General features: G+C 45.0%; 1 protein-coding gene and 1 non-coding gene across 2 annotated transcripts; one reads left to right on the forward strand and one right to left on the reverse strand.

Moving 5' to 3' along the window:
* Positions 1-12,144: 12,144 nt before the first annotated feature.
* Positions 12,145-12,251, reverse strand: LOC131745673 (U6 spliceosomal RNA). Its single transcript, XR_009332406.1, has one exon. It is a non-coding gene; the product is annotated as a U6 spliceosomal RNA (small nuclear RNA).
* A 5,632-nt stretch (positions 12,252-17,883) lies between these two features.
* Positions 17,884-19,539, forward strand: LOC131745289 (protein FRG2-like-1). Its single transcript, XM_059045614.1, has 4 exons — positions 17,884-18,055; positions 18,395-18,475; positions 18,709-18,789; positions 19,070-19,539. The coding sequence occupies exons 1-4, from the start codon at positions 17,884-17,886 to the stop codon at positions 19,537-19,539; spliced, it is 804 nt and encodes a 267-aa protein (XP_058901597.1).
* The last annotated feature ends 2,486 nt before the right edge of the window (positions 19,540-22,025 follow it).

Below are 22,025 nucleotides of genomic sequence, written 5' to 3' on the forward strand. Positions count from 1 at the left end.
TGGGCTTTTTATTAATTTTTTTTTTTTAAAAAGGAAAAACCGTTTTCCACCGCTTGTGTAATTCTTTCCCTCTGTGTTTCTTTCCTGTGAGTCTCATTTACTCTTCAGACAGAAGACTTCGCTTTTGACAGTCTGGTCACCAGATACGCGGAGTTTCTCACCCACAGCAAGCAGTTCTCATAAACCAGCAGCGTATCCAAGTATGCAACTCAATTCTGACACTACCTGGAGATAACGTAAGATCCTGGAGATGATTATTAAACAATATGGTAAAGGTTATAGATGAATAGCCAGAGGAAGAGACACAGAGGATGAGGTCTGGAAGGGTCCCAATCACAGGAGCTTCTGCGCCCGTGGATTTGGGTTGTTTCACCCTCCCAGTGCGAATGTGTTTGCCAACCTGGAATTTCACCAAAGCCCCTCTAACTGAGATTTTTATGAAGGCTTGCTAATGTAGGCATGATCAGTTATTAACTCCGTTTCTAGCCACTCCACCCTCTCTGGAAGATGAGGGGTAGGGCTGAAAATTCCGAGCGTCTAATCATGGCTAGGGCTTGCAAGTGATCAGCCCTCATTCGGGAGCCCAGCTCGAGTCACCTCAATAGAACAAAATACGCTCCTCGTGTAACCGAAAGTAGGGTCTGCCTGATCTCTGCTCAAAAGCCAATAAAGAGGCAACGTTGGTGGAAAGGAAAGTTTGCTTTATTTTGGAGGGCAGCAACTGGGGGGGGGGTGGGGGGAAGGAGGGCAGACTCCCCCCTCCCTGAAAACCAGTGGGCCAGAGCTTTATAGACAGAGGGAGGGGGCTACATGCAGAAACAGTACAGTCAGCTCTGACAGGCATCTTTTTTTAAATTATTATTATTTTTTTAATTTATTTTTTATTTTTTTGTGGTACGCGGGTCTCTCACTGTCGTGGCCCCTCCCGCTGCGGAGCACAGGCTCCGGACGCACAGGCTCAGCGGTCATGGCTCACGGGCCCAACCGCTTCGCGGCACGTGGGATCTTCCCGGACCAGGGCACGAACCCGTGTCCCCTGCATCGGCAGGCGGACTCTCAACCACTGCGCCACCAGGGAAGCCCTGACAGGCATCTTGACATTGGTCATGCGGTGGTCTGATCAGCGTCATCTTGATTGTTTTCAGTACCGTTAATCTTCAGTTCCAGGATCAGTTTGTTCCCATATCCTTGAGGTCAATGCTCGGAAATGTGGCAGCTTATGTCATGGCTACAGCCTGGTCATCATGTAGTTAAGTGCTTCCACCTGGTAGGGGTTTCAGTACCTCCAAGACAGGTCACAGGAAATGGCTCAGAATAATATCTATAGCCCTTGAGAAGGAACTAAAGGTCCTTGACTGTGCTTAGTGACTAAACTATTATTGTTTAGTCTTGTTGGACTGTTTTCATTTGTTTCCGCATTTTCTCACTTCTCTGATTAAACTCATTCTTCGGCTAAAGTTTTTCCATAGACAAAAGTCAGGCTGAGGACATGGTGGGGAAAGACCACAGGGTCCTGCTCTGTTTCCCTAGTACTCTTATCAGGTGCGAATTTACGTGGGTCACAAACTCTGTGCCAGAAAGCGGGGGTGGGGGGTGGGGGGGGTGGGCAGTGATCAATATACATTTTTTAAACATCTTTATTGGAGTAAAATTGATTTACAATGGTGTTAGTTTCTGCTGTATAACAAAGTGAATCAGCTATATATATATATACATATGTCCCTGTATCTCCTCCCTCTTGCGTCTCCCTCCCACCCTCCCTATCCCACCCCTCTAGGTGGACACAAAGCACCAAGGTGATCTCCGTGTGCTATGCGGCTGCTTCCCACTAGCTATCTATTTTACATTTGGTAGTGTAAATATGTCCATGCCACTCTCTCACTTCATCCCAGCTTCCCCTTCTCCCCGACCCGTGTCCTCAAGTCCATTCTCAACGTCTGTGTCTTTATTCTCGCCCTGTCCCTAGGTTCTTCAGAACCTGTTGTTTTTGTTTTTTTTTTTTAGATTCCATATATATGTGTTAGCATATGGTATTTGTTTTTCTCTTTCTGACTTACTTCACTCTCTATGACAGACTCTAGGTCCATCCACCTCACTACAAATAACTCTGTTTCATTCCTTTTTTTTTTTTTTTTTTTTTTTTGCGGTACACGGGCCTCTCACTGTTGTGGTCTCTCCCGTTGCGGAGCACAGGCTCCGGACGCGCAGGCTCAGCGGCCATGGCTCACGGGCCCAGCCGCTCCGCGGCATGTGTGATCTTCCCAGAGCAGGGCACGAACCCGTGTCCCCTGCATCGGCAGGCGGATTCTCAACCACTGCGCCACCAGGGAAGCCCTGTTTCATTCCTTTTTATGGCTGAGTATATTCCATTGTATATATGTGCCACATCTTCTTTATCCATTCATCTGTCGATGGACACTTAGGTTGCTTCCGTGTCCTGGCTATTGTAAATAGAGCTGCAGTGAACATTGTGGTACATGACTCTTTTTGAATTATGGTTTTCTCAGGGTATATGCCCAGTAGAGGGATTTCTGGGCCATATGGTAGTTCTATTTTTAGTTTTTTAAGGAACCTCCATGCTGTTCTCCATAGTGGCTGTTATCAATTTACATTCCCACCAACAGTGCAAGAGGGTTCCCTCTTCTCCACACTCTCTCCAGCATTTATTGTTTGTTTTTTGATGATGGCCATTCTGACCGGTGTGAGGTGATACCTTATTGTAGTTTTGATTTGCATTTCTCTAATGATTAGTGATGTTGAGCATCCTTTCATGTGTTTGTTGGCAATCTGTATATACATATTTTTAATTGTCTCATACCATGTCTCAAACCAAACCCAATAAATAAATATCTCTGGGGGCAGGCACCAGTCTTTATACTTTTTAAAACCCACCATGTGATTCTGATGTGCAAATTCAGATACAGCTTATTTTCGTGCTTATCAACCTACATAATTATGCTTATCACACTTCAACCTAAATATGAAACACCTGGAATTGTCACTCAGCACCAAGATACTGATTCAAGAGGGCTGGCCTATGCCTGAGAACTTGGATTCCTTACAAGCTACAAGGCCCTGGATTTCACTGTAGGTACCAAGGTCCTCTTTACTCAGGTCAATAAAATTTGATGAAAAAAAATAAAGAAAATTGACCTGAGGTGATAAGGAAAAATCAACACACCTGCAATATATGTTCTATTTCAGAGAAGTTTATTAATATTGAAAGAAATTGATCAAACATAACGTTGCAATGGTTTTTTTTTTTTTTTTTTTGGTGGTACGCGGGCCTCTCACTGTTGTGGCCTCTCCCGTTGCGGAGCACAGGCTCCGGACGCGCAGGCGCAGCGGCCACGGCTCACGGGCCCAGCCGCTCTGCGGCCTGTGGGATCTTCCCGGACCGGGGCACGAACCCGTGTACCCTGCATCGGCAGGCGGATTCTCAACCACTGCGCCACCAGGGAAGCCCCTGCAATGGTTTTTGATAACAAACTGTCCAGGTTAAGAAAATAGTTCCCATTAACCAAGGTGAAGAGAATTTCTAGTGAAACTCTTCCGCAGAGTCAAAAATTCTACACACAGGAAACATTGTTTAAAAAGTGCAGACCTTTTGCAAAATCATAAAAGGGCCTTTTGCCCAGTTACCCAAATTTCATTGATTCACCCACACAGCTGAATTTCATAGCACTCTGTACTGACATTACAGGGTAACACGGTTTCCTTGTATTGACTCTGTTCCTTATACACGTAACTGACAAAGGACTACATATGACAATTTCAAAAGCTCCATTTGAAATACAACATGGGGCTTCCCTGGTGGCGCAGCGGTTGAGAGTCCGCCTGCCGATGCGGGGGACGCGGGTTCGCGCCCCGGTCCGGGAAGATCCCACGTGCCGCGGGGCGGCTGGGCCCGTGAGCCGTGGCCGCTGCGCCTGCGCGTCCGGAGCCTGTGCTCCGCAACGGGAGAGGCCGCAACAATGAGAGTTAAAGGCAGTGTTTGTCCCTTAATCCTCAGTCATATTTGGAGTTCCAGAAGTTGCACAGGTACCACGTGGGGAAGTGCTGCTTCACCAGACACAGGCGCTCCTACATCTTTCCAATCCTCAGTCCAATCACGTGAGACTTGAGGTTGAGCCTCCTTCCATGGCGGTGGGGAGGGGTGTTGGTCACACAGCCAATGGGAGGAAGAGACCAGGAGGTCCTCACAGAGGACACTTACTAGGACTGAAGGACCTGTCCCTCAGACTCCTCTATGATGGTAGGGCTCCTACCAACAAGTGTAGACTTCTTGAGGAAGCTGAGAGCACTTGAGATTCAGAGCTCGGCCATCGCCTGTCCAGTCTCATAAAGACAGTTCTGTCCAGCTGGCCTGAAACATCCATGGGGGGCGTTGGGGACACTGCCAATGTCGACTGGGCTCAGGCAACGTGAATCGGATGGAGTCTGCAGGTCAAAGGTGGACATCAGGGCTGGTGTCTTCCTGATCACGTGGGGTTGCTTGTTAGGATCCAAGTCCAGGTGTATGAGGGGAAGCTGAAGAGCCTGTCAGCCCCAGACCAGGTCACTGAGAACCGGGCTGGGAGCTGTAGGATGGGCTGAGTCTTGCTTTTTATGTGGGGAATTCTGGCAAATCTGGAGGGGATCTGGGAAGAGCTCTCAAATCCTGCCTTGATGCTACCTTCAGAGTTCTGGCCACATTGTTGTGTGGCAGGTTGTGGGCTGGGCTTTGAATCCCTATCAGGACAGTTGACTTGTGCCCGGAGGTCACAGACACAACCCAGGGCAAGTGCCTCCCTGTTGGACTGCAGAACATCACAGGAGACACCATCAGGCCTGCTGGCTGTCAACTTGGCCATGAGAAGTGCATCCTGGCAGAAGCTCTTGAGAGCTTGGTGGGCAAGGCACTGGAATCCATCTCATGTCTTGGGTCCGCAAGCACTCAGTTGAGGGGCTTTCTTGAGAGACTGTGTAGGGAAGAATCATCTCCTCTTAGGGTTCTTGACTGGTGGCTGACCTGTGAGAACAGGGCCCGGGACAGATCTCCTCCTGGACGTTTGGACAGGCATTGGCCGGGTGGGATGCTGTGGGAGAAGGAAACTCATTTAGACACTTGAGGAGTCAGAAGGCAGACTAATAGGCAGAAAATAACCAATATGCTCTAGGATTCTTTTCTGTGTCGGGAGGAAAAGGAACAACCCAATAGAAATAGACAACACATGCCAAATTAAATTTCACAAAGACACGCAAATGGTCATTACACATTTGCAGAGATACCCACCTCAGAGGTGGTCAAGGGAAAAACTTACAACACCAATCTGAGTTTTTGGCCTGTCAGATATGGTATGAAAACTTTCCTCATATTACCTGCTGTTGAGGTCAAGGGTAAAAACATTTGCCTATGCAGTGTGGAGAACGTCAACAGCAACTATCCTTTCGAGGGCACTTGGGAGTATTTACAAGTTAAATGATCCCTTGTCTTGACATGAAGTCAGAGAAGGAAGCTGATAAAACACTTCACACACACACACACACACACACACACACACAAGACACTTCACATGTGCGCTGAAAGGCTTCCACTAGCATTTATTTGCTGGCCTACTTGCACAAGAGAGGAAAAAAATTCAAATAAAAAAAATTGAAAAAAAATAAAAATAAAATGGGACCAGAATTTTGGATGACCTAACCCATGGAGGAAAAAAAAAGGAATATGTAAAGCACAGAAAAAAATTAGAATATGAGAAATACAGGGAGAAAACAAAACCAAACAAAACAGGACTCTGAGCCTCCAGCCTGGGTGTAACATAATCCTGCACACATGAGGGGTATAGAAGTGAAGCCCAAGGGGAAGGAGGGGAGAAACAGCAGGGGCACAGGGGCAAGACGTACCCTCACAAAGGCATACGATTCCACGGATTCCTCCCAGGGTCTCTGCCTCTTCTCTTGGCGTCTCCCGGGACATGTCGGTGGGAGAGGATTTCTCCGCCACGCCTCTTGCCTGCAGAACAGTTCATCTTAAGTGTCTGGATGCCCTCACCTTTCTGTCCTCACCAGTGACCGGGAACCAAGACCACTCTGGGAGCCCAGTCCTAGCCCTTGTTTGGGGGTGAAGGAGGCATCCAAGACCCTGTGACCTTTGTAAAGGCAAGTCCTTCCATGACTTCAGAGGCAGCCCTCACTTCCGGGAAGCACCTCCTTCCCTACCATGGTTTCATCATGGAATACTTTCAGGTGGTCCTCTGCCTGCCATGTGCATGATTCCAAGAACTTTCTGGCCCTTCCCCCTTCATGATTCTCAGGACTAGAATGACCTCTGAGTGCGTAGCCCTGGAAAGCACAAAGCTCTCGAATGCTGCTCTTGAGTTTCCCTGTCTGCACCTGAGATACCTGTATAGAAAGAGTAGAGGGGCGAGACAATCTCCCTTGGTACCACTGTCCCCCAAATCGTTCTGACCCTGTGGTTCCTCACCTCAGTTCTGCTTCCTTCTCTCTGGCAGCCGTGTCGACGGGCCCTGGAGTCTGGAGGTCCTGGGTGTTTGTGGGTGTCAGATTCTCCTTCTTACTGGAGCCCGAAGGCTGGGGAGCAAGGGCCCCACCCCAGGACTTCATGGGGCACCACTTGCTGATGGCCAAGTGTCCAAAGGCTCCACAGTTCCAGCATTTCACCTGGGGGTGGAGGAGGAGGGTGGGTTCAAGAGAAATCACAGGCAACTTTCTTTCTTTTAAAAAAAATTTATTTATTTATTTAACAGTTGTTTATTTTTTTTAGGCCACGCTGTGGGGCATGTGGGATCTTAGTTCCCCGACCAGGGATCAGACCTGCATCCCCTGCGTTGGAAGCGCAGAGTCTTAACCACTGGACCGCCAGGGAAGTCCCTGCAGGCAGGGACTTTAACTTTCAAAGGTTAACACAGTTGACTCTCCAATGACATGGGTTGGAACTGGACAGGTCCACTTACACTCAGATATTTTTCACAAACCTGGACTATAATACTACACCATCCAGAGTTGGCTGAATCCTCGGATGGGGAACCTCAGGGACAAAGGACCAGAGGGCTGGCGATAATGTTATACATGGATTTTCTACTGACTAGGTTTTGCTGCCTCTAACCCTTTTGTTGTTTCAGAGTCACCTGCATAAGGACAGATTTTTTTTTTTTTTTTTTTTGCGGTACGCGGGCCTCTCACTGCTGTGGCCTCTCCCGTTGCGGAGCACAGGCTCCGGACGCGCAGGCACAGCGGCCACGGCTCACGGGCCCAGTCGCTCCACGGCAGGTGGGATCTTCCCGGACCGGGGCGCGAACCCGTGTCCCCCGCATCGGCAGGCGGACTCTCAACCACTGCGCCACCAGGGAAGCCCAAGGACAGATTTGTGAAGTAGGATATCGGTTTGGGATAGAGGACATGGACTAGAACTGCCAGGACATTCGAGATATTATGGTGCTGCCCATGGAGCATTTTAGAGAGAGATCAAGGAGAAGAGAATTTAGTGTCTAAAGGTGATGAAAATGAACCAGATTTGTGCACTGGACAAACACCAAGCTTGACAGGGAATAAGGTAGCTCCTCAGAGGAGCCGATGGGCCAATCACCCAGGTGAGGATACTACAAACCAGACTTGGATAAGTAAGAACATCTGAGTCATAACACACAGACGTTTCCGAGTTCCCTGGTGGACCTGCGGTTAAGGCTCGGCACTTTCACTGCCATGGCCGGAGGTTCGTTTCCCGCGTCGGGAAACGAAGATCCCGCAAGCATTTCCATGGTAAAAACGACTCTCTGGGCTTTCCTGGTGGCACAGTGGTTAAGAATCTGCCTGCCAACGCAGGGCACACGGGTTCGAGCCCTGGTCCAGGAATATCCCACGTGCTGCAGAGCAGCTAAGCCCGTGCGCCACAACTACTGAGCCTGCGCTCTAAAGCCCGCGAGCCACATGCCACAACTGCTGAAGCCCACGTGCCTAGAGCCCGTGCACCGCAACAAGAGAAGTCCACTCACCACAATGGAGAGTAGCCCCGCTCGCCGCAACTAGAGAAAAGCCCACGTGTAGCAACGAAGACCCAACGCAGCCCAAAATAATAAATAAATAAATAAAATAAATTAACTTTTTTTAAAGTTAATTTAAAAAAAAAAAAAACACTCTCTGGGATCCATGCAGACACCCTGGTTCTTGAAATATCCAAGCTTCCACTTACCTTGGTACCCTTCTCTCCTGGGAAGGGAGTCTTCTGCCCCACTGGTCCCCTCTGTAGCCTCTTCACATTCTGGGCTGTAGGGGGTCTTTGGGGTGGAGTGTGAATGTTGTGACCTTTTATCTGCCTCATGTCCTTGGGCTTCTGGTCATTCTTCCTCGGGAATTGACTGTTCAGTTTTCTAGTCACAAGGAAAAAAAAAAAAAAAAGTATGTAGACACAGAGACAGAAGCCCATCATATCCCTACTTCTGAATGAATGAGGGGCTCACTGACCACTAAGTCGTTCCCACTATGAGCTGGCCTCTCCCCAGGAAGTGATGTCCCATTCTGTGAAATCTGTGACCTTTTCCCATCATCACTAACTCCCAGAGCGGGACACTGCCTGTGATAAGACCCCTAGATGAACAAACAGTGAAATTAGATTTGCAACCTCGAAGGCCTGGCTTTGGCGAGTTGGCTCTGCTCAGGGCTGCCTATAATGTTTCCCCCTGAGAATTTCCGTGTAAACCTGGGCCTGTGTTTTGGGTTTTTAGCCAGGCCCTCCCTCCGACCTTTAAGCATCTATCAGTATTCATTAAAGCCAATGCACAGGCAGACAGCAACCACGGAATTTTTTCCCACATCTTATCAGAAAACTCACAATTTTCACAGAACAGCTTCTTCCTGAGAATACCTGTCAGCTCTTCGGACAAAGTTTGGCAAAGATTTGATAGGAAGTTAATGAACACCTGTGAAATCTCAGCCATGACCCCTTAACCATATGCCTGTGTTCCACAGAGGAACAAGCAATCTGAGGATGTTTGTGCAAGCTCACATATATGTGCAAATTCACACCAGGCAACTCACAAATAAAAGCCTGTGTTACACCGAGGGATACACAAGTCAAAATTCTATTCCGGCAGAAATCGACAATGCACACCTGTGCCCTGTTGCAAACCCTCCAGGCTCTACCCCATCACTGCCTGACATTTGACCTACCTCTCCTCTTGGACTCCAGGTCTTTGTGAAGCTCTGTGAGGCTGGACCACTGAAGGCTGACATTTCTTAATCGGGACACAGCGGGCACTTGGATCCTCTCCCGGCAACAGAGGAAACCGTAGCAGAACCTCCACGGCGGCATCCACTACCCATTTCTCTGTCATCAGGTCGATCTGATGGAGAATCAAGACACAACCAGAGTTCTGAACACAGGAAGAAGACTTGGGATTACAGAAGATTAAAACTCCCAGTTTCTTGAGTTCTTTCATGTAACACTAATTGGAGCGGAAAAGTTCTTTCCTCCGACCCCACAATGAGTTTGCTTGCGACCTCCAAGGGGCAGGCAGCAAGGAGTGAAATCAGAGAGCTGAGGGAACGCTGGTGATGCCCAGGTGGGAACTGAGGTGCCACAGCTGTTGCATATGCCCTGTCCATCTGATCATTGCGTGTCCAGTTTAATTGGCCAATGCCCACGCACCCATGTTTTTGTTTTGTTTTGCTTTCTTTCTTTTGTTCTGCCGTATTTATAATTACAGTATTAGAATAAAGGATACACATAGGGTGAGGTCTGAGAGGTTTCCAGACACAGCTTCCACGTCCTTGACACACAGAATCAGGACACGTCCCTCTCCCAGCACATTGATGTTCACCAGCCAGGAAGCTCACACAAACCTCCGTATCCAGAATTTTCAGTTTCCTTGATTGACTCACTGGCCATGTGGTGGAACTAAATCTCCAAACACCCTTTGCTTTGTGCGCCCATGTTGTTAATCACTGAATTTCACCCCTGGGCACCGAAGAACCTGCCTGAGCACTGATACCAGACCGGGAGGCCCCCTCATTCCTCTACATCTCATTTGCCCAACCTAACATCTCCCACACTTACATCTCTTTGTGGAATCCCAACCTTCTTTAAGAACGCTTTGCCCTGTTCCATTGAAAGTTTGCTGGGGTCCATCACTGCCAGTACTACCCCAAGGATTCTTTTTCTGTGTGGAGAGTAGAAAAGGAAACCATTGCATTTTGTACATCCCTGGAACCTCCCACATACAGGACGCAGTCAAGTCCCATATCTCTCTTCTCTGCCCGCCATCTCAACTACTACCTTTTGTTCAAAGTACATGTACATATTCTTCTACTAGGAACAGAGTACCAATTAATGAAAAATAAGCTGATACAATTTATCATAACCAAGACTTGGAAACAACCTAAATGTCTCTCAACTGATGAAAGGATAAAGAAGATGTGAGATATATATATATATATAATGGAATACTACTCAGCCATAAAAAAGAATAAAATAATGCCATTTGCAGCAACATGCATGGGCCTAGAGATGATCATACGAAGTGAAGTAAGGTATGGCTCCCCATTGGCTCAGAGATAAAATCCGAAGTGAAGTAAGGTCAGAAAGAGAAAGATAAATACCATATGATATCACTTATATGTGGAATCTAAAATATGACATAAATGAACTTATCTATGAAACAGAAACAGACTCACAGAAATAGAGAACAGATTTGTGGTGGCCAAGGGGGAGATAGGGTGGGGGAGGGATGGACTGGGAGCTTGGGATTAGCAGATGCAAAATATTATATAAACAATGGATAAACAACAAGGCCCTACTATATACTAAAGGGAACTATATTCAATATCCCATAATAAATCATAATGGAAAAGAATATGAAAAAGAATATATACAAACTGAATCACTTTGCTGTATACCAGAAACTAACACATTGTAAATCACTATACTTCAATAAAATAATTTTTTAAAAATAAGGTGATAAAATTTTTTTTAAGTTTCTCCACTACATCCATGAAAATTCAATTAACAATCAAGCTAGGAAGAAAAAAAAGAGTACTTTATTCGAACCAAACTGAGGATGATGAGCCGGGAGACAGACTCTCAGAAGCTCTGAGAACTGTTCCTCTGGTCAGGAGTTAGAGATGCAGTTTTATACTTTTCAAGACAATGAATTATATATCATACGGGCAGGTTAACATTATACCTGAATGTCATCAGAGATATTTTGGTTAGGTATGCACGGACAGAGTGAACTTTTAGGTCAATAACATCCCATGTACAGGATGAAAAAGAAATATTAATCTTAAAAATTACAATACTGGCATCTGAAGAAAGGGACAATTTTTCTCAAAGTTTGACTATATCCTCCTGCCTTGAGAAGTTCCGATTAATGTATGATGTGGGTGCAAATTGCACATTTGGAAAGGCCTGTCCCTTTCAAATGGGGACATGTGGAGGAATATTATGTGTGTTTCAATTCTGACTTAGCTCGACTATCTTGCCATAGAGAAATTTCTGATTTTTCCCCCTCAACTACTTAACATATTATATTTAATAAATGCACATTCCATATTTAGAGACCTTATATAGTATACCGGAAAACACTTGGAAAAAGTATTCAGGTAATAGCTCTCAAAGAAAATTCAAGATATTTTACAATCTAGAGTTCCCCTTTGTCCTTTTTTTTTTTTTTTTTTTTTTTTTTGCGGTACGCGGGCCTCTCACTGTTGTGATCTCTCCCGTTGCGGAGCACAGGCTCCGGACGCGCAGGCTCAGCAGCCATGGCTCACGGAACCAGCCGCTCCGTGGCATGTGGGATCTTCCCGGACCGGGGCACGAACCCATGTCCCCTGCATCGGCAGGTAGACTCTCAACCACTGCGCCACCAGGGAAACCCCCCCTTTGTCCATTTTAACAAAATTAAATATAACTACATTTTTACATTTCTTAATAACATTAAGGGTTTCTTTTACTGCTTTTTTATCTCTGATTCATAAAAAATCAGTTTTCTTTTTTATTCTGATTTATGGCTTCTAAACCAATTATCATTGCACTGTGTTATGTCAAGACTATACTTTTTATATAGGATTTAGAAGCCATCTACAAAAGCAATGTTATTTTGCTCTATGCACAAAATGTAAGTCACTTTCAAATCCTCTCCATTGTATAAAAATGTGGAACACTTCACGAATTTGCATGGCATCCTTGTGCAGGGACCATGCTAATCGTCTCTGTACTGTTCCAATTTTAGTATATGTGCTGCCGAAGCAAGCACTAAGTATTTTTTATTTTATTTATTTATTTGAGCTTTCTTTTTTTTTTTTTGCAGTACGTGGGCCTCTCACTGTTGCGGTCTCTCCCGTTGCGGAGCACAGGCTCCAGACGCGCAGGCTCAGCGGCCATGGCTCACGGGCCCAGCCGCCTCGCGGCACATGGGATCTTCCCGGACCGGGGCACGAACCCGTGTCCCCTGCATCAGCAGGCGGACCCCCAACCACTGCGCCACCAGGGAAGCCCTAAGTATTTTTTAAAATGTGAAATACACTGCTACAAATTGCTGAAATCAAATTCCTTAACATCAGAAATGAAATTCAAATGGAAATCATAAAGAAGAAAAAACAGGTAAACCATTTTGGGTCAAAACTTAGGAGCAGGACAAAATCTGACTTCAGGGGAAATTCTTTAGTCTAAATGGACACGTTATAAACAAACAAAAACCAAAAAATTATCCAAAGTGTTCTGGATTTTTTGTTGTTGTTGTTTGGGGTTTTTTTTGACCACACCACACAGCATGTGGGATCTTAGCTCCCCAAACAGGGATCTGGCCCGGGCCCACTGCATTGGAAGCGTGGAGTCCTAACCACTGGACGACCGGAGAATTCCCTACGTGTTTATCTTAAGAAAATGAGGACAGAAAAAAAAATTACACGGGCTTCCCTGGTGGCGCACCAGTGAGAGGCCCGCGTACCACAAAAAAAAAAAAAAAAAAAAAAAAAAAAAGGTAAAAAAAATAAATAACGGGGAATTGGCTAACTAAAAATTAAACGGGTTCTAATGGAAATACAAATAGAATGCAACAGGAAAATATCTTATTCCACAGGCTATCATGAAAAGTAAATATAATTTATCATACTAAATTATATTAAGAAAAAGAAAAGACAATTTTGCCATAGAAACAGGAAAGAAAGGGTCAGGACATGCTATATCGGATCTTGGGGCTGACTTATTTGAAGGTCTAGAATAAAGTATGCTTTCCTCTTCAAATTTAAATGACCAAAATCACGTAGTGAGGAAGCATTTCCCAACCATAAAATAAGGTAGAATAACTCTTGCTTCCACACTGCACTAGGAGCTTCACACCTGAGGTGCTGCTCTGTTTTGTGTACAGGCTTAGGGTCAGGGTCCTGAATTTCAGCCATCTCCAAACACGTTCTCATGAATACACTAGGATGAAAGACAGATTAACCAAATCGCTCATAGTTTTATAAAGCCCTTGCTCAAAGGGTTCCATAACTGCTAATCCACCACCACGCACAAATCAAGTGCTTGGTGACCATTGTTTGAAAAGTCTGACATTCGTTAAGAAATTAACATTTTGGAAGTATTTGGCGAATCAGTCCCTGCGTTAAGAAATTCCATTAAACCATGAACTTACCTCAACGTCTAAAATGGCCCTCTGTTGATTGTTCCCACTGTCCTGGTTCACTGACGATAAACAGTAATGAAAAGCAAAGTGTGCTTCTGCTGTCTGTCCAGAACCGCCCAGATATGTGGACACTGGACAAAACCACCGGAGACAGAGTGGTTACCAGGATGTCTGGAGAAGAGACCGCTGACCAGACTTCCTTCTTCTGCTGGGCTTTATACTGTCTTAGGAGCCCCTAGACTTTCCCTCCCGATAACCTCATCATCCTCACCTAATCACATGCTAACCAGTCACCGCCCACAATCCACGGACTGGATGCCGTGTTCTATTGGGTGTTTACCATTCCTTCACACTCTCACTTTCTCTCAAATTTGTACATACATCTGAAACAATACGCTGTGTTTTGGTCTCTGCCATTTTCTATGATTTAAAAACTACATACGTATAAATATGTAATTTTAACAATATATACTATGTCTAAAATATTTATGCATATGTCGCCGGCGGGAGAGGCTGTGCATGAGTGGGGATAGTAGGTATATGGGATATCTATGGACTTTCTGCTCCTTATTGCTGTGAGCTAAAAACAGCTCTGAAAAATAAAGCCTTTTTTTTTTTTTTCGGTACGCCGGGCTTCTCGCTGCTGCGGCCCCTCCCGTTGCGGAGCACAGGCTCCGAATGCGCAGGCTCAGTGGCCATGGCTCACGGGCCCAGCCGCTAAGGTCTGAGCATTTTTTTTTTTTTTTTTTTTTTTTGCGGTACGCGGGCCTCTCACTGTTGTGGCCTCTCCCGTTGCGGAGCACAGGCTTCGGACGCGCAGGCTCAGCGGCCACGCCTCACGGGCCCAGCCGCTCCGCGGCATGTGGGATCTTCCCGGACCGGGGCACGAACCCGCGTCCCCTGCATCGGCAGGCGGACTCTCAACCACTGCGCCACCAGGGAAGCCCAATAAAGCGTATTTTTAAAAACATATATCAACACGCTGGCTTATTCTTTTTGCATCTTGCCGATGAGAACTCAGTCTTCCCAGTGGCACTAGCTCAGTGACAACCCAGTACTTCGGAGACCCTGACCTCCTGGGCACCAGTGAAAACCAAGGTTAAGAACAGCCTGGCCCGGCCAAGATACAGTGGCAACCTAAGTGTCCCTCAACGGAGGAATGGATAAAGAAAATGGTGTATGTACATCAATGGAACATGATTCGACCATAAAAAGGGAAAGAATGTTGCCTTTGGTGACAACATGGGTGGACATTGAATGCATTATGCTAAGTGAAAGAAAGCAGCCAGAAAAAGACAGATACTGTGGGATCTCACTTATATGTGGAATCTAAAATAGACAATCAAACTCACAGATACAGAGGACAGATTGGTGGTTGCAGGGATGGGGGCACCAAAAGATGCAAACTTCCAGTTATGAAATAAATGTCACACAGATATATGTACAACATGGTGACCCTAGTTAAAATATTTAACTGTGTATTAGAATACATTAGAGTAGATGAGGAAACATGAGGGGAAGTTTCCCTATGCAGTTAGACTTTCTGTTGTTTCAGGATGCCCTGTTCAAGCACCAGTGCTAACCTAACCAATTCAATTTGTATGGCTGTGAGCATAACTCTATACTATTAGCCCCCAAACAGTAATGAAAACTCTCTCCATAATGGATTCTCAGTGGCCAGAAGACTAGTTACCTGCTCATAAATCTTAACTTAGGAAAGTTCATCCTGTTTCCAAGCACCTACCTCGATACCCTAGGTTAACAATAAAATTCTGGAATGGGCCCTGGGTGGTGCGGAACGCAGCTGTGAAAACTTCTGGATCTTATCATTGTCAGCCTGATCTAGATCCCACCCTGTGAGTAAGTTACACTATCATAGATGGATCCATTGATTAGATAAAGGTCCTGGCCTCCTTTCTCGGTCTCAAGATGCCTTCTCAAAGCCATACTTAGAAGATATACATGCACCCCAATGTTCATTGCAGCACTATTTACAATAGCTAAGACATGGAAGCAACCTAAATGTCTGTCAACAGAGGAATGGATAAAGAATATGTGGTATGCATATATATACAATGGAATATTACTCAGCCATAAACAAGAATGAAATAATGCTATTTGCAGCAACATGGATGGGCCTAGAGACTATATATTAAGTGAAGTAAGTCAGACAGAGAAAGACAAATGTCATATGATATCACCTATATGTGGAGTCTAAAAAATGATACAAGTGTACTTATTTACAAAAGGAAACAGACTCACAGGCTTAGAAAACAAACTTATGGTTACCAAAGGGAAAATGTTGGGGGAGTGGGTTGGTATAAATCAGGAGCTTAGAATGAACATACACACACTACTATATATAGAGAGATAACCAACAAGGACCTACTGTATAGCACAGGGAACTCTACTCAATGTTTTGTGATAACCTATATGAGAAAAGAATATGAAAAACATTGAATATATATATATAAAATAAAAATTTTTTTAAATAAATATCATCATGAACTCAAGAATTTTTAAAAAAGATGCCTTTTGAGTTCACTATATGAGAAAAGAATGTGAAAAACATTGAATATATATATAAAATAAAAATTTTTTAAAATAAATATCATCATGAACTCAAGAATTTAAAAAAAAAAAAAGATGTCTTATCAATTCACTGGGCATTTTTGTTCCCTTCACCCTCGAACACAATGCAATCACATGAGATCGAATCATGGGGGTCCATGGGAATTGATCTGGTCGGTCTCTCACCCACAAGACCTTAAAAGATATTTATTTCCTGGTTACTTTTCTTCTGCATTTCGATTTGATCACATATGTATGTATCTGATGCAATCAATTATAATTCGATATTTCTCATTCCCAAAATTTTAAGAAATTCTAACATATACGTACATACTTTGAACACCATATATTATTTTCTGCAAATGCAAAATATTTATACACATGCCCTTATACAATCTAATATTTTATCAGGACTTTTCTCCCAATTGTTTTGGAAAAATCTCCTTTTTACACATGTACCTATAGTTCATGGTGTTTCACCACTGTTTGTAATTTGTGTGTGTAAATGCACTGGACTTTTTGGTTATAATCCCTGATCCTATTGGTGAGCATTTATGTTTTTCCTTCCACTATCAATGCTCCCATGAATACACTTGGGCAATCTCCTTGTTGTTATAAACAGAAGGTGAGAAGTTGAATTGCTGAGTCATCATTTTCACGCATCTTCAGGTTTAGTTTGCATAATCACGTATCTCCTGAAGTGGTTAAGCCTCCAAATCTCACTAACTCCAGAGGAGAATCTCCAGTTCCCCACATCATAGGCACACTGGGTAACATCTGAATTTTTATTAGTAGTATGTATGTGAAAACTTGGTGGTGTTTTTCTTTGCATTGACTTTATTATTAGCAATGCTGTATGTAATGAACCGTAGTTTTTATCATATGAGTTTACTAACCTGTGAATTGTTTTGTCAATTGTTTTCCAATTTATTGTGAATAGTTTCCTTTTGTTTTGAATTGGTAGAAATTAAACTTTATATATCTGGATACAATTTCTTTCTGAGTGATGGTAATTATAAGTACGTGCTTCCATTTTGTAACTGCTTTTAATGATATTTTCAGACAAAATGTACCAGTTCTAATGTTATGAGAAGTAATTTTAATGTAGGAACTTTGTTTAAATCCTGGCTAAAAAAAACCCAAAACCAATAAAATGTGTTTGAGTAATTTAGAATTAGAAGAATGTGAATATGAACTGGGTATTAAATGATATTTAAAATTTTTTGAAATAATTTTGTGTTATAAAGCCTGGGAGTCTTTTATATCCTTAAATGATTACTTCCTAGAACGGATTTGATGGCTTCCAACTTATTTATTAGACAAATACATAATTCTACGATTTGCATTCAAGTCTATCATCTCCATGTCCCACCTAACCCCCACCCAAAGGAGAAGTTTGAGATGTATGATCCAAGACTGGAAAAACATTGAACATTTTGAAGTGGCCTTAAGGGTAAACAGAGATTCACTTTCTCTTCCCGTGTCAGGTTCCCCAGTACAACCACAACCAACTAGTTTCCTAATCTCGCACCATCTCAGGCGGGGATAAGTGATAGGATTGTGGAATCCAATCAGCCAATAGGAACAAGCCACGCCCCATGAGGGTCTAATAAAAGGCAGGCACCTCGGGCCTGTGGACACTTCGGACTCTGAACCGCTCTGAGAGAGGACCTTTCGTTTGGGCTTCCAGATGGAACACCCCGCTGACCAGCCTCCCGTCCAGCAGGACTCCATGGAAGAAAGGGGCTCTGATGCAGAGGAGAAACTATCCGAAGAAGGCAAAATATTCTCTTCCCAGTTGCAACCGAACTCCATGGAAGAAAGGGGCTCTGATGCAGAGGAGAAACTATCCGAAGAAAAAGGTAAGACATTCTCTTCCCAGTGAAGAGACAGCCACGACCAAAGGCCAGATAGGGTCCTGGGCTGTTTGTCTGAGGCTGGAAGGAGGGATGGAATCAGGGATACCGAATTTGTGTTTTATTGCGATTTTATTTAGAGATCGGTGATGAGAGACGTCCCCCAGCCCCATGGGGGCTTTGAGTATTCTGGCAACGATCCCCCAGAACCGTATTATTGCTCCAGTTTATGTGTCTGAATGACCTCGGTAGAGAGAACTGCCCACACATACAGGCTAGGGATGGACTAAGGGCTTCTGTGTCTCTCGAGGGAGGACAGTCATCTCAATCCCTCTTTTTCTTCAGGGTCAGAGCCCAAGACAGATGAGGAGGAGAATTCGAAGGAAAACGAGACACAAGACAGAAACAGCTGCACTACTCTGTCAGGTAAGATTTCACTTTTCTGGGGAGGAGGGACAGGGCACATGGAATAAGTCAGTCTCCCTGGGCGGGGAAGTGGGTGGAGCTTTGACAGCCAGGCCTTGCGCATCCTGGACTGTAGGACGCGCCGCTGGGACGCGAGCTTCGGTTGGGGTCCCGGCTCCTTGTGCGTCCGGGGTAGGCTAGGTTTCCAGCGTGCCGGGCGAAGGCAGTCATTCAAAGTGTCACTTGATCCACAGATTCAGAACGCGGCTCCAGTCCGGAGAGCTCCAGGAAGAGGAAGCTCAATTCCAGGGACGACGGCACCTGCGAGAGAACAGGTAGGATCTTGCTTTGGGGCCCCCAGGTGTACAGAGAGAAAAGCAGGGCACCTATCCGGTGCGTGGGCACAAAGGGCGGTGTTCAACGGCAGAAGCCGTTTGGAGACTCAGGGATCCAGGGAGCACTGGAGGGCCCAAGATGGGCATGGCGTCACCTCATTCTAGAGCTGAGGGGGCAGGGCAGGAGCAGGAGAGAGGTGGACTTTACGGAAGGAGATCCTGGGAATGGGAGTCCACGAATCAATGTGGCGGGTCTCTCACCTACATGCTTGCTCCACAGGGGCCTCTCCAGATGAGCGCAGTGCGACTTCGGAAAAGAAGAAACAGAAGGTCCTTGACTCTGGCCACGGCAGGGAGAGTGAAGAAATCCAGGATGCCAGCCCCGGGAGATTCCAGAGGAAGCGCCCTGGGCGCAGCAAGAGGCCCAGATCCAGGTCTCCAGGAGACCAGCCGCCTCCACTTCGGAAAACCCTCTTGACCTCCCTGCGCTCTATGTCTGAGGCCATTTATCAGAACATAGTTAATGTGTACAACCACAAGGGCTATTCCCCGCCGCTCCGGGAGCAGCTGGCCCAGCTGCGGGGGCCTCTGTTCACCGCAGTGCTGACCACATACGCCATGGCCAACCAGGCGGCCTATGTCTTCCCTGCCGAGGGCTGGCTCGTCCCAAGCCCACTGCCGGCTCCCTGGGGTCCAGCCGGGGCTGGAGGAGAAGGTCCGTGCTCCAAGGACAGCCTACCTCTTCCCTAGACAGGCTGTCAGTGGATCAGGCTTGATTTAAACTAAGGGTACCCAAGCCTATTCAGCGGAGACTGCAGTTCTGAAAGAGGGCAAAGCCCTGCAACTGCCCAGATCTCCAAGGTGACCGGCAGGGCCAATTTTTCACCCCGTGTGTTCCTCATAAACGCCAGAACCTGGGGTGGTCGTAGGAAAGGGGTTTGAAAACTTGAGTCCAAGTGGTGAGATCTGGGTTTCCCTGAGGATGACTGTTACAATGCTTTTAACATCCGTGTTAGACGATTGGTGCGTCTTAGGACAGTCACATAATTTTATAGTGAGGGAAGTCAAGCATTGTTTTATAATGAGAACAGATATCAGGGTGTAATTCATATGCATTTGCGTACTTTAAAGTGTGGCGAAGTAAATATATATTCGTATCCTCCCCTTTATATTCGAAAAAGGCTGTAGGCTTCCCTGGTGGCGCAGTGGTTGAGAGTCCGCCTGCCGATGCAGGGGACGCGGGTTCGTGCCCCGGTCCGGGAAGATCCCACGTGCCGCGGAGCGGCTGGGCCCGTGAGCCGTGGCCGCTGCGCCTGTGCGTCCGGAGCCTGTGCTCCGCAACGGGAGAGGCCACAACAGTGAGAGGCCCGCGTACCACCAAAAAAAAAAAAAAAAAAAGAAAAAGGCTGTAGCTCTTCTCTCCTTCACCTCCAGTCCATGGGGGACAGAGATCCACAAACCTTTAATAACAATCTACCTTGAGAAATGTTTATATTTTTCAGTTTGATGAAATGAAGGTGATGCCACCACGGTTCTGTTTGCTTTTTATTTACTTTAGATAAACTGGAAGTCAAGATATATGAAATGTTTTTTGACCATGTGTATTTATTCTTCATCTGTTTCGCCTTATGTACCTACTTTTACGTTTCCTCCTACTTCATAGATTTCAGTTTGTTATATTTCCTAGAGGATATTAAATATAATATATAGTCATTGGCATTATATTAATATATATATTGTTATATTTAATCCTATATACTCTTTGATTTGCATTTTACACTGGGATCTTGCAGTCTCAGCATATAAATGTATATAATTTTTATGTAAGGAAAATAAAATTAAAGTTTTGAGCATCTGTTTTAGCCTTTGCCTTATTATTCCCATGTCACTTAGTGATGAAACAGTAATGTTTTCATGCACTGTATACCTGAATACAACCCCATATGGGATTAAAATCCCACATGGAATTTCTTTTATTGTATGTGTGGGTAGGGAAGCAGTGTACTTTTCACCTCTACTTCATCTCCACCTTGACTTTCCTACACCTACCAGCTCTTATTGTACATAAGCTTAGCAATTTTATCATTCCAGTAAATGGGGCCAATTCAGTGATATTATATTACAAATCAGTTTGCACCCATGACATGGCTTCAAATTATACAAAAGAAGTGATTACGTATGTACAAACATTTGAATTGACAAGTTACACTTGGAAACTGAGGATGCAATTACAAAATGATGAAAGAAAATAAACTACTTAGGAATAAATGTAATAAAAATGTGTGAAGGCCGCCACTGTCTCCCAAGCTGGTGGGTTCACCAACCTGCAGCGGGCTGCTACCTGGGTGTGGCGCCGGGCGCTGGAGGCGACGGGAAATCCACTTTTCCCTTGAATAAAGGACATCAAACTACACCCAATCCTCAGCCTCCCTCCTCCCTGCAGAAGTTGGGCAGCTGCATGTTCCAATCCTCTGATCACTTTGTTGGTCTTTCTGATGTCCAGGCTCGCATTCTATAGCTTTGTACGGAACCCCCATTCAGAGTTGCCTTATTAGTATAATAGCAAAGACACTCCTATCATTCAGGAAATTCCAAGGTGGTTTTTTTTTTTTCAATTGAAGTATACTTGATTTACAATGTTGTGTTGGTTTCTGGCGTACAGCACAGTGATTCAGTTAGTGGAAATTCCAAGGGTTTTTGAAGTTTTACACCAGGAGCCTGGGACAAAGGAGATATGTTTATTCACAACTCTTAAATCAGTGACATTAAAAATTCAGAAATATGCCAAAGTGCATAAGTTAATAAGCAGCTGAAGCGGTGTTACACTGAAGATAACATCATTAGATGTTACCCTGAATATAACATCATTAGTAGTTGATATTTGGGAAATGGAGATTTCTATCAAAACGGCCTTACTCTTCACATCCTATAGCATGATACAAGTCAAAGGAGAGAAAACTGTACAGTAAAATACAAAAATATGGTTGAATTCCTTCCTAAAGTTTGTTTCTCCAGCTCCTGACTATAGCCAACTCCTTGCTCACAGTCTCCAACAGAGAACCTCAGACAATGACAAGTTTGGGGTTGAAATTTTTCCTCACTGATCTTTCTGATGCCTCCAAGTGAATGGGGGACAGAAGTTCAAATTATGCTCTGGAGGGAAGTGAGTATAAAACTGCACAGTCCGCACAGGCACAATTTTGCCTTTCCTGTCACTCGTTTCCATCACCTACTTT

The sequence above is a fragment of the Kogia breviceps genome, chromosome 18 (genome assembly GCF_026419965.1).
Source record: "Kogia breviceps isolate mKogBre1 chromosome 18, mKogBre1 haplotype 1, whole genome shotgun sequence".
NCBI classification, from domain to species: Eukaryota; Metazoa; Chordata; class Mammalia; order Artiodactyla; family Physeteridae; genus Kogia; species Kogia breviceps.

Coding starts and splice junctions, on each gene's coding strand:
- LOC131745289 (XM_059045614.1), top strand. CDS start 17,884: ATGGAACACCCCGCTGACCAGCCTCCCGTCCAGCAGGACTCCATGGAA. Junction 18,056..18,394: donor GAAACTATCCGAAGAAAAAG/GTAAGACATTCT, acceptor CTTTTTCTTCAG/GGTCAGAGCCCAAGACAGAT. Junction 18,790..19,069: donor CGGCACCTGCGAGAGAACAG/GTAGGATCTTGC, acceptor CTTGCTCCACAG/GGGCCTCTCCAGATGAGCGC.